The 12224-nt window shown below is 48.1% G+C and overlaps 1 protein-coding gene across 2 annotated transcripts in view; it reads right to left on the reverse strand.

Annotated features, from left to right (window-relative positions):
- Positions 1-12224, reverse strand: part of DPYSL3 (dihydropyrimidinase like 3) — a 109163-nt gene that overhangs the window by 4046 nt on the left and 92893 nt on the right. For both annotated transcript variants that reach the window (XM_077326987.1, XM_077326988.1), the window contains exons 8-9: positions 4288-4408; positions 2751-2907 (exon numbers count right to left, since the gene is read on the reverse strand). In XM_077326987.1, the coding sequence (XP_077183102.1) occupies positions 2751-2907; positions 4288-4408 (278 nt within the window). The remainder of the gene's footprint in view (positions 1-2750; positions 2908-4287; positions 4409-12224) is intronic.

Consider the following 12224-nt stretch of genomic DNA (forward strand, 5'->3'; position numbering starts at 1 on the left):
ATACTGATCCTCAACTTCTTTGGAGGTTTTCCACCCAAATACTAGCCAGGTTCAACCTTGCTTAGCTTCCAAGATCTGATAAGACTGCGCTAGCCTGAACCATCCTGGTCAGGGCTGTTAGCAGATGAACTCTTGGAAAAGACACACGTTATGTTTAGGGATCTTGGATGGATACTTTAAATTAAAAACTAAACAGAACATCATACTTTATTCAAAGCTCATATCTATGGCTTAACAACACAGTGAATTACAAATTTAACTACTTAACTCTGCTACCACATCTGCCATATTTTAGCCCTACTAAGGTGAGCAGATAAAATGTGGAATACAGCATTCCTGGCCAGCCAAATGCAGAAATATGTCAGAGCTCTTGAAAGTGTATGCAGGAAGGTATGATTTTTTTTAATAAGCAGTAAGTCACACCAGTCTTTCCTGGTGATTTCCTTTTAACCCTTGGATGGTCTGTTTGCTTAATGAGTAAAACCCCAGGGAGACTATACCTTTAAGCAATTCAAGCTTTAAAATGTGTTTGTCCGCACACAATTCTTAAGCTTCTTTCATTAAGACCCAGATGCAACTGTGTTTGGACTGTAGATGCTTACACTTGAGAGCCACTAAAGATAATATGAGAGGGTAGAATCATAGAATCATAGAGTTGGAAGAATCATAGAGTTGGAAGGTAGCCATGCTGGTCTGCAGTAGAACATCTATATCCCTTTATAAACCAACAAGATTTTCAAGGTATGATATTTTGATTCAGAGTATCGGATGAAGGTAGCTCTGACTCTTGTGTGCAGAATCCTGAGAGTAGCAATTGGTCCTGGCCCGGGGGAGGGGGGAGATTCCACCAACAGGGGGCTTCGGAACCTTCATCATGTTGTGAGAAGTATGCGAGACATCCTTATCCATTGTTGTTCCTCTATATATTTCTGAAACAGCCTAGGGGGTGGGACGTGTCTGACTGTTCAAATTAGAATAGGGCCAATCAGGGAGAAGCCAGATTTGCCCTGATTGGCCCTGCCCCTGCAGCTCCCGCCCTCCGTCCCTGGACTCTAGCCTCTTTGCTCTCAGACGCCTCAGTGCCTGGAGCCAGCAGCAGGTAAGGGGAGAGGCCCTGGGCAAAGGGTCGTGGTGGAGGGCTTGCTAACGAGGGCCTCTTGGCCTGTTAGACTGGCCCTGCTGAAAAGAGCTTCCTGGCCTGCTGACTGCCTGCTGCTAATGAGCTGCACAGTCCCCACCCGCCCCACTTGATCCGGCTGCGAGCTGCAGCCCAAAGCCAAGTTAAGCTGCCTGGCTAGGAGCCAGAAGAGGGGGCTCTTTCAAGGCCCGTTCTTAGGAAAAGGCTTTGAAACTAGTTTTATTAGATGATGGCTATATTGGGATAGAACCTCTTTGGTATTATTGTGTTTCTAGGGCTTAGCTTTTTGTCCCTAGAAAGTGGCTCTATGGAACAGTCCCAGAAAATTGAGAGGGTTCAATTTTCACATTATCTAGATACACATGGAGAGTCTCATCCTCTTTATTTACCTCACAGTATTCTCACTGATCCCCATGGTTATTTGCACTGCAGTATGAGAAACAATGGTAACTATTCACTTACTTTGTAAAGCATCTAAAAGTGTTGCGGAGCATGTAAAGAAACATAGCTCCCTACTCTGGTCTATTACATTTAAGTGTCGCGACACCAGAGGGCAGCAAAAACAGTGAAAATGCCTTATGACATCAAGTCTTGTGCACCAAATTCCATGGAAATTTCCTACTTCCTGGCATCTGCTAGTTACCAGCAACTCAGAGTGCTGAACAGACTCTTAGTAATTAAGGGAGACGCCCCCCCCCCCCAAAAAAAGCCTTATCTAAACACTAACAAAGGAATCGATAGAGAATGACTACTTTCCAGACCAATCCCATGTCTGATTTTCAGATTCAGAGACACTGAGTCTCATCACCTCTGACCCAATGATTATCCAATGATAATCTCTAACTCCCTTTAATCATTTGGTGCCATATGTCTACTTTACTTGAGCAGAGAGATTTGTGTCAGTCTGATTTGTTCTAGTAAAAAACAATCACCAAACATTGCCGAAATCGCTTGAGGACAGCACCCAAGAGAGAGCACAGAATTTATAAGATGCAGTTGGCATTCTTTTCACCAAGCAGTGTGCTACTTTAAAAACACAGGAGGGGGGAACAAGCTCAATTTGTAAAGGAAGTCCTTTACAGGATTCACACCATGTTTCCTTCTCTCAAAATGCCTGCAGAAATCTTCCTACTATTCTATGTTCTTTTCGATGCTGTCCTGTTCTAAAACTTACACCTGCCAATACACTCTTTTCTTCAAGGCACCATGCACTTCACAAGCAGAGTTATATAGCAGTCCCGAGTTTCCCACACATATTCCATCTTTACAACTGCCAATGCATCTAGTTGTATAATTACATCCAGTTTAGACAAATATCCTGGTGTCAATTGCTTCTTCTTGCTTTAGTATACATCTCTTTGGTGCATGATGGTCAGGACTTTTGTTCTTAATTTAAACAAATAATTATGGCCCTTTCTACAGTAATGATGCAGCAACCACTAAAGGGCACATCTGCACTATTCTATTTGGGATTCCCCCTTAAGTATACATACATTTCAGTTTGTCTCTATGAGCTACTATTTCTATTGTTTCTAGACTTGCTGCTGGTTAGTTGGGTGCAGCACCATCTGCATTTGGGAGAAGCCAGTTTGTGCTATTTGTCATCACCAACCTGGCCAGTAAAGAGTTGATGTAATCAGGGGTTGTTGGGTCTGGACTGAGAGGTGGGGAGGTCACAAATGCAGCAGCCTTTGCCCAGTTCTTGCTCCAATAGTGTGTTCCATCTGTTCCAAGACTGGCTGTGATTGGCTCACCAAACACTACATTACCTGGTGGAGAGGAAAATAAAAGTGAAAGGACAGGTCACGTGAGATACTCGGGGGTTTTCCACATGTTTTTTTCCACTGCTTCTGGTCCTATGCTGATTCAGTTTATCTCGTGATTTTTGCATGCATTTTTATCCCTTTAGTCTTCTCTTCATATTTTGGTGTATCCCTCCCCCCCTTTCCTCCTATTTCTTTTGAGACCACTTTTAACCCAATCATTTTTTTTCTGGAAGCCAATTCTAAGTTGCCTTTTCCCTTGTGCATGATGTTTCTGTCAGTTTTCTTTGCCCCACACTCTCTCACGTACCTTCAGCTCACTTTTCATCACACTTTTCTCACATACCTTCAGTCCACTTGTCATCACCAAACCACTCCTTCTCTTCCCCACTGAAGGAAGAGCCCTCAGGCTGGGCATTAGAATTTGCCAGAACCACCACCACAAGGCATTAAATCTGAGATGACTCTTGACAGCCCCATCCAGGAACCTACAGGCAGGCTGAGGCTAAACCAGCACAAACCTACACTCTCCCTCAAACCCAATACAAAAGTGCTATAATAAAAGTGGCTACTGTTTATATCAAGAACCATGGAGCAAGAAAGAAAGGACCATAACTACTCTGTTCTGTGTTTGGAAATTATGAAGGGCTGCAAATCCAGTCATGGCCAGCAGGGATAAAACAGATATTCTAGTCTTAACAAGCTTGGTTTTGGTCATACTCACACCAGTGTTAGTTCTAGTAATTTTTATATTGGGTGTTTTGGTCTGTTTTTATACTGGACTGTGGCTTTTTTACTTTAATTTATATCTTTGGATGTTTTGTTTTTATTGTTTTTATTTTGTAAAGATGTTCTAAATAAATAATGTTTTGACATTTTGTAAATCAGTTTGAGGGTACATTTTGGGACTGTAGGAAAGAAGAAGAAGAAGAAGAGTTGGTTTTTATATGCCGCTTTTCCCTACCCGAAGGAGGCTCAAAGCGGCTTACAGTCACCTTCCCATTCCTCTCCCCACAACAGACACCCTGTGGGGTAGGTGAGGCTGAGAGAGCCCTGATATCACTGCTCGGTCAGAACAGTTTTATCAGTGCTGTGGCGAGCCCAAGGTCACCCAGCTGGTTGCATGTGGGGGAGCACAGAATCGAACATGGCATGCCAGATTAGAAGTCTGCACTCCTAACCACTACACCAAACTGGCTCTCTCAGGTACTGGCTCTCTCAGGTACAAGTATAACAACAACAATAATAAACTTTGTTCTATGTGCAGGTGTTGTGTGGACAGCTCCTTGTCATATGAAAAGCAAAAGGTGCAAATTGTGAAGACAAAGCAAGCTTGCAGAGTGAACTCATGTGTAGACCTTAAGGGCCAAGGGTGCATTTACACACCTTTCTTCCTGGCTTGTGAAATTAGATCAGCAGCACTCTTGCTCATCACTTTAGTCACATACAAGGGGCAGTTGGTCTGGCTAGCAATGGTGATCGCACGGAAGACAGCTTCAGCCTCCAGCTGAAACAGAAGAACAACAGTGATCTCTCAGATGGCACGAGGAATTACATTTCATGGCATTATTTTTTCTCCTTTGCCTATGTAAGCTGGCTTTAAAGAATATGAACAGAAAAGTCATCCAACTTAGTACATGGCAGAAATATTTAATCACAAAATGCTTGTCTAGCTAACTGTGTCCAAACTAGTAATGCTCAAAACACCTGCTGTTTGAACTCATGGTCTGCTTGTGTGTGACAAACAGAGAGCCAATTGTTCAATGAGATTTTCAAATGCACCCAAATTAATTTGCATGGAAAAGGCAAAAGAAACCAGAGTATTTTACTATTATACCATTTCTCTCACTCTCTCTCTCACACACACATCATTTACCACTGCTTCCAATTTTTAAAAGGTAACATAGTGAAATTAAAAACAATTTTAGATTTGAGCTGATACTTTCTATTTAATATCTTGGCATCCCTTCAGTGTCTACCCATGAGCTCAGCTAATCTTGCAAGCAATTCTTGTGCCACTTAGAAATTGCAGACTGCACAAATGCAAAAAGAACATGCACAAAATGTAGTCATACAAACTTGCAAAAGTTAGTCACATGAACATCTGAGCTGCTTTATCTCAAATCAGTGAAAGAAAAAAAACACTGTGGCAGAGCTGGCAAAACCAACCAAAAAATTCAAAGGTGCATATAAAAGTTGTCTTCTTCCCCCCCCCCCAATATGCAACAAGGTTCCAGTATTGAATACCTTGTTTCACCTTCACTTCACAGCATATTATATCTGAAAGGATATGAAATATGAAAAATACAGAAAATACAAATAGAGTCAATATATCATCTAGAACAACTCTCCGTGCATTTAATATCTTCCGAATGCTTCCTGTGACTGCCTATAATTCTTTGCTTATACCACATCAGGCCACTGGCTCACTAGGGTGAGTATTGTCTCCTCAAACTGACAGTGGCTCTCCAGCATCTCAGGCAAAGGTATTTCATATCACCTCCTACTTGATCCGTTTAAATGGGGAGGCTAGGGACAGACAGGGTTGCTAGCTCCAGGTTGGGAAATTCTGGGAGAAGAGCCTGAGGACGGGAGGGACTTCAGTGGGGCATAATGTCATAGCATCCAGCTTTTAAAGTGGATATTTTCTTGAGTTGAGCTGATCTCTGCCTGGAGATGTTATAATTTCAGGAGATCTTCAGTCACAATCTGGAGATTGGCAACCCTAGAGACTGAAACAGGCCATCTGCATGCCAAGCAGATTCACTTCCACTGAGTCATGGCCCTTCCTCTGAGGATGAATTTGCTTGTACAGAAACAAGGAGTGCATGAACTGTAAGCAATGGCATGCTTTTCAGCAGTCAGCCAAATGAGATTATTTAGACAAAAGATGGTACTGTGCAGATGCAAAGCTGCCTTGCATAATATTCTGGTCTAAGTTTTGCAAGGGGAACATTGAGGCAATACAATCAAGAATTCATCTTGAGCATAACCAGATATTTGAACAACTTGTTCACTGAGAAATTTTCAGTATACGTACTCTAAACCTTTCCCAACAACACAGTTTTCTATCGTTAAATAACTTAAAGATCCAAAAGCAACTACTTTTAAATTTATAGCACTACATCCCTCAACACATCATAAGACATTGGTCTGCGCTACTTCAACTGGGCCAATATATGTATTTTAGGATTTAAATAAGGAATATTGTTAAGTGCTCAAAAAAGCAACAAGTAGTTATTCACTTAAATATAAATAAGAATATTTATTACCAAAACTTTAGCAACCTTTTTGCTATTATGAAAAGTGAGAATTTACAATGTAATAAATAAACCTACCTACAGAAATGCTGATTTTATGAACTTAGGCAGATTGTGAGTGGGTGGGCAGGAAGGGATATGCCTGTGTTTGTCTCTTGTGGCCCTTCCTTGCATACCTAGCGAATTGCTGATCACCACTGTGGGATGGTGTCAGGATTGTAGAATCTCTGTCATAAATTAGCTTGAGTTCTTCCATGTCAGTTATATTGTTTTATATTGCTTGGCGCCTGGTTGCTCCACGTCCTGTATTCTTGCTAGCCATAAAAGTGAATAGTTTGTTTTTGTAACCTTATCACATGTTGTGGCCTCTCGGCTGAGCCTGGGTTTGTTGTCACCTCCCCAAGGCTATGAGAATGTATTTCTGTTTTTCTTACACATGTGTCTTTTCTCTGGCTCCCCTCCCTTGGGAACTGTCAAGTTTTGGGCGGGAGAATTGTATTGATAAGCAGAAGCAAATCTGTACTCTAGTCAGATTTGACTTCTCAGTCCTTAGCGTGTAGTACTTTCCAATAAAGCTTTCTTTAATTAAGAAGCCTGTTGTGAGTTCTCTTCACGTTTGACATTAAGTCAAATCTCACAACCCCTTTCGCTTGCCAACATGCAGGACGAAGGAAATACCTATACTGAGCAGGGAGAGGGCCTGGATTGGGACCTCTCCCAGAGCGACGGAGCCGGTGTGGGTCCGTACAGCTCGGGCATGATCAGAGCCTTGGAGGGAGCGACTCCGGGTCATGCCGAGTTCCTGGAAAAGCACATCACCGAAAGCATGCGTTTGTCGAAATACGACCACCAGACGGGGGATGAGCAGTGGCCGGATCAACTGGGGATGCCCAGCTACGGGTCGGAGCCAGCCGGTGAGATGCGTGATTTGCAGCACAAATTGGACAAGGTAACCAACTGGCTACAGGACCTCTCGGGCCGGTTGGATCCGGAGGAGCAGCGCGAGACGCGGCGCCTGCTGCGAGAGGTGCACGGAGGTTCCCGCGAATCCAGCGGTCGGAGGCTGGGAGACCTGCCCACCCTGCGGGAACGCGAGGAGGCGGCGATGCAGGCGGCAGCCGAGGCCGAGGCTGCAGCCTTCGCGAGAGCGCGAAGGGAGGAAGAAGACGCCGGCCTCGATGGTGCCGGGGCTGGTGGCGGAGGTGGAGCCGTTGAAGGTGCCGGGGCGGCGGACGGAGCGGCTGCGGAGGGTGCAGCGGCGGACGTGGACGGACCAGAGGCGGCGGCGGCACAAGCAGCGGCGGCGCGGGCAGCGGCGACGGCGCGAGCGGCGGCAGGAGTAGGTCGAGGCTTGGGCCGGGGAGCGAGGGCCCCGATGGATTGGGGACAGGGTCGACTGCCTCCCCATCTCCGGGGAGTGGAAATGCGGAGCACCTACAAGTTCAAAGCTAAATTCTTGGGGGACCCATCAACCTTCCCTTCGTTCCTGGTGCATCTCCAAGCCTACATGATGGACATGGGGTTTACCTTCAACGATGATGCCGAGCGCTTGCGTTTCGTGGGAGAATCCCTGGAAGGGAAGGCAGCAAAGTGGTTCATGGACCTGTACCGTTACAACCCAAGAGCCATCCGCAATTACAATCACTTCCTAAGAACCATGCGCCAGATGTACGTGGAACCGTTCGAGAAGGAGACGGCGGAGAAGAAACTCAAATCCCTGAAGCAAGGGAAGCTGACCGTGGCCGAATATGCCAGGGAATTCAAGGAGCTGTCCTCAGCTGTGCCGGATTGGACCGAGCCCCAACGAGTGCACGCGTTCGTGGGGGGCCTCTCCAGGGACTTGTCCAGCAAGTGCCTCCTTTTAGAAGACCCCCTCACGGTGGCAGGTTGGGTCCAACTGGCAGGAGAGATGGAGAGCCGCCTGGAGAGGGCGGCCGAATATCAAGGAGTTGCCGGCAAGGCAGGGGCGAAGACCTCTACCCCCGTGAAAGCCAAGCCAAAGGCGAAACTGGAACCGAGCGAGCACACTCGGCGCATGGAGAAGGGATTGTGCTTGGGTTGTGGTCAGGCTGGCCACTTCCTCGCGCAATGCCCATCGAAGACGCTGCCCAGCGCCAAGTCTACGGGAGGGACCCCCCCCCCAAAGCTTCCCCTGTCAAGAAAACGGCTCCGAAGAAAAGTGCCAAGTCTCTGCTGGTTCCAGCTGGTGCCGCGACGGTGGCGGAGGAATCGGAGGAGGGCAGTGGCCAGGACGGAGAGGATCAATCGGAGGAGCAGTCGGGAAACGAAGACGGTCTGCTGTAAAGGCGCCCCGCCAGCAGGCCTCCGGCAGGGGCAAACGAGTGGTGAGTGATTCCCCCCTGATACTTTTGCCTGCAACCCTCACAGAACCCCAATCAGGACGGAAAGTGGGGGTTCGTTGCATTGTGGACTCAGGGTGTACCCAGACTCTAGTAAGCCCAGCACTAGCCGAGACTTTGGGGGTGGGCAAGGTGCCGTTGGGTGAGCCCCTACCTATTACCCAACTGGACGGAAAATGCGCCCCAGGGGGGGAGGCTACCGTAAAGACGCTCCCTATGGATTTGGACGTTGAGAAACATTGGGAGCAGATTCAACCCCTGGTAGCGCCCCACTCCGCGTTCCCGTGTGTCCTGGGGTTGGATTGGCTGAGGGAGCATGATCCCACGGTGAAGTGGAAAAAGGGAACGGTGAAGTTTTCCTCGCCCAATTGCAAGCGGCATGTACGGCCCCCGCTCGCTCAAAACGACCGGGTTGTGGCCGCGATGGGGTCCGCCGGGGGGGCGGCCATCCCACAGGAGTATCAAGACTTTGCAGATGTGTTCACAGAGGCTGAATGCAATCAGCTTCCCCCCCACCGTAAAACCGACTGTGCCATCGAGTTAAAGAAAGGGGAGCCCCTTCCCAAAGCCAAACTTTATTCGATGAGCCCAGGGAACTCAGGGAGTTCTTGGACAAAAACCTAGCCCGGGGATTCATCAGACCTGCGACTTCGCCCTTGGCGGCCCCGGTCCTTTTCGTGAAAAAGAAAGACGGGTCTTTGCGCCTCTGCACGGACTACAGAGGGCTGAACGCTGTTTCCACTTGTAATGCCTACCCGCTGCCTTTAAGGACTTGCTGGGTCATTTGGGGAAGGCTCGGATTTTCACAAAACTGGACTTGAGGGAAGCCTATTACCGGGTCCGAATAAAGAAGGGGCACGAATATTTGACTGCTTTTAACACCCCCTTGGGCCAATTTGAGTACACCGTCATGCCGTTCGGCCTCGCCGGCGCTCTGGGCGTGTTCATGAACATGATAAATGAAATTATGCATGATTTATTGTATCAGGGGGTGTTGGTGTACATTGATGATATTTTGGTGTACTCTGAGGATGTGGGCAAGCATGCCAAATTGGTCCGTGAAGTGCTCCGCCGATTGCGGAAGCACCAGTTGTTTGCTAAACTTTCAAAGTGTGAATTTCACCGGGATGCGGTGGAATTTCTGGGCTTCCGGGTCTCCCAAGCGGGGATTAAAATGGACCCAGGCAAGGTGCGTGATTGGTGTCCTGGGAACCACCCCGCACGCGGAGGCAACTGCAAAGTTTCTTAGGATTTGCAAACTTTTACAGGACATTCATCCCCAGTTTTGCCAAGGTGGCATTGCCTCTCACTGACTTGTTAAAAACAAAGGAAGGGGGAAAAGCGGCGAGCCGTCCAGGCGCCCCACTCCAGTGGACCCCCCAGTGTCAGGAAGCTTTTGAGAATCTGAAGCTCCTGTTTACCTCTGAGCCCGTGCTGGCTCATGCTGACCCAACTAAGCAATTCACCGTGCAAGTAGATTCCTCGGATGTGGCAATGGGGGCCGTGATCCTACAAGAGGGGGAGGATGGGAAGTTACACCCATTAGCTTATTTGTCTAAGAGGTTTTCCGGGGCAGAAAGAAACTGGGCGATTTGGGAAAAGGAGGCAGCCGCAGTAAAACTATCCTTAGCCACCTGGAGGCATTGGTTGGAAGGGTCCGCCGTCCCCTTTGTAGTTTGGACAGACCATAAAAATCTTCAGGCACTCAAGCAGCCCTGCTCGCTCTCTGCCAAGCAAATGCGGTGGGCGGAGTTTTTCTCTCGATTTAACTTCACTCTCAAGCATCTGCCAGGCAAAATGAACTTTCTGGCGGACGCTCTATCCCGCTTGCCCCAGTACAACAGCAAGCGCGACCCATTGGTGGACACAGTTTTTACTCCCACCCAACTGGGAATGGCCGCAGTGACGCGCAGTCAAACCAAGAAGGGAAATTCGATCCCGGGAGGGTGGGTTCAGAAGGAGGTGTTACAGGACTCTGAGTTTGATTCCCTCCGCCCCGACTTAACCGAGAAGGGGGGCCTGTTTTTTAAGGGGGACCGTCTCTACGTCCCGGCGGCGGCGCGTGGGGACGTTTTGAAACTTTGTCACGATGCAAAAACCGCAGGGCATTTTGGTTTTGTGAAGACTCTCCACCTGGTCAGGAGACATTATTGGTGGCCAACGTTGCGGAACGATGTGGAGAAGTACGTGCAGGGTTGTCCCACTTGCCTTGTTTCCAAACCTGCTGGTGGGAAGAAACGGGGGTTGCTGCAGCCCCTGCCCACTCCCTCCCGCCCGTGGTCCGATGTCACCATGGATTTTATCACGGACTTGCCGCCCAGTCAGGGCAAATCAGTGATCTGGGTGGTGGTAGATGCATTTTCCAAGCAAGCCCATTTTATTCCTTGTGCTGGCCTGCCCTCAGCGGCCAAATTGGCCTCGATGTTCGTGGCCCACATAATACACCTACATGGGATCCCGAGGCGCCTGCTCATGGATCGGGGCCCCCAGTTCGTTGCCAAGTTCTGGCGGGAGCTCCTGAGATTGTTAGGAGTGGAGCAAGCCTTGACATCAGGCTACCACCCTGAATCCAACGGCCAAACTGAAAGGGTGAACCAAATCCTTGAACAGTACCTGCGCTGTTTTATCAACCACCAACAAAACGACTGGGTAGCTCTTTTGCCGCTGGCTGAATTTGCCTATAACAATGGGCCGCATGCCTCCACGGGTGTGTCACCTTTCAAAGTGGTGTACGGGACAGACTTAGTGGCCGCACCCACCTGGGAGCTGAGTTCGACCGAAGCCCCTGAAGTCACCAAGTGGGCTGCAACTATCAGTGCTGGTTGGCCTGACATTGTCTCGAGCCTCAAGGAGGCTAAACAGGCTTACAAAACCCAGGCTGACAAAAAACGGGCTCCAGCCCCCGCGTGGAAAGTGGGGGACCTTGTTTATTTGTCTACAAAGAACCTGCGCTGTCAGCAAAAGTCCAAGAAGTTGGGTCCTAAATACGTGGGGCCCTTTCCAATTGTGAAACTGATCAATGCTGTGACTGTAGAATTGTCTTTGCCTAAAACTTACAGGAATGTACATCCGGTTTTTCATTCCAGCCTGCTGCGACGAGCCCCTGTGCCGGATGTGTGGCACCCTCCGTTATCTACACCTGTGCACCTACATCGATAAAGACACTCACTATGAAGTCAACCAAATATTGGACTCTCGTGTGCTCAAGGGTCGCCTCCAATACTTGGTAGATTGGAAGGATTTTCCTTCGGGGGAGAGGGAGTGGGTGGAGGCAGAGAACGTGAAGGCACCTCGCCTCCTCCGGGCTTTCCACCGCGCATTCCCTGATTGCCCCCGTCCTGTGGATGCGGGCTAGGGCGGGGGAGGTCCTTTTAGTGCGGAGGGATGTCAGGATTGTAGAATCTCTGTCATAAATTAGCTTGAGTTCTTCCATGTCAGTTATATTGTTTTATATTGCTTGGCGCCTGGTTGCTCCAGGTCCTGTATTCTTGCTAGCCATAAAAGTGAATAGTTTGTTTTTGTAACCTTATCACATGTTGTGGCCTCTCGGCTGAGCCTGGGTTTGTTGTCATTTCCCCAAGGCTATGAGAATGTATTTCTGTTTTTCTTACACATGTGTCTTTTCTCTGGCTCCCCTCCCTTGGGAACTGTCAAGTTTTGGGCAGGAGAATTGTATTGATAAGCAGAAGCAAATCTGTACTCT

The sequence above is a fragment of the Paroedura picta genome, chromosome 3 (assembly GCF_049243985.1).
Source record: "Paroedura picta isolate Pp20150507F chromosome 3, Ppicta_v3.0, whole genome shotgun sequence".
Classification (NCBI taxonomy): Eukaryota; Metazoa; Chordata; class Lepidosauria; order Squamata; family Gekkonidae; genus Paroedura; species Paroedura picta.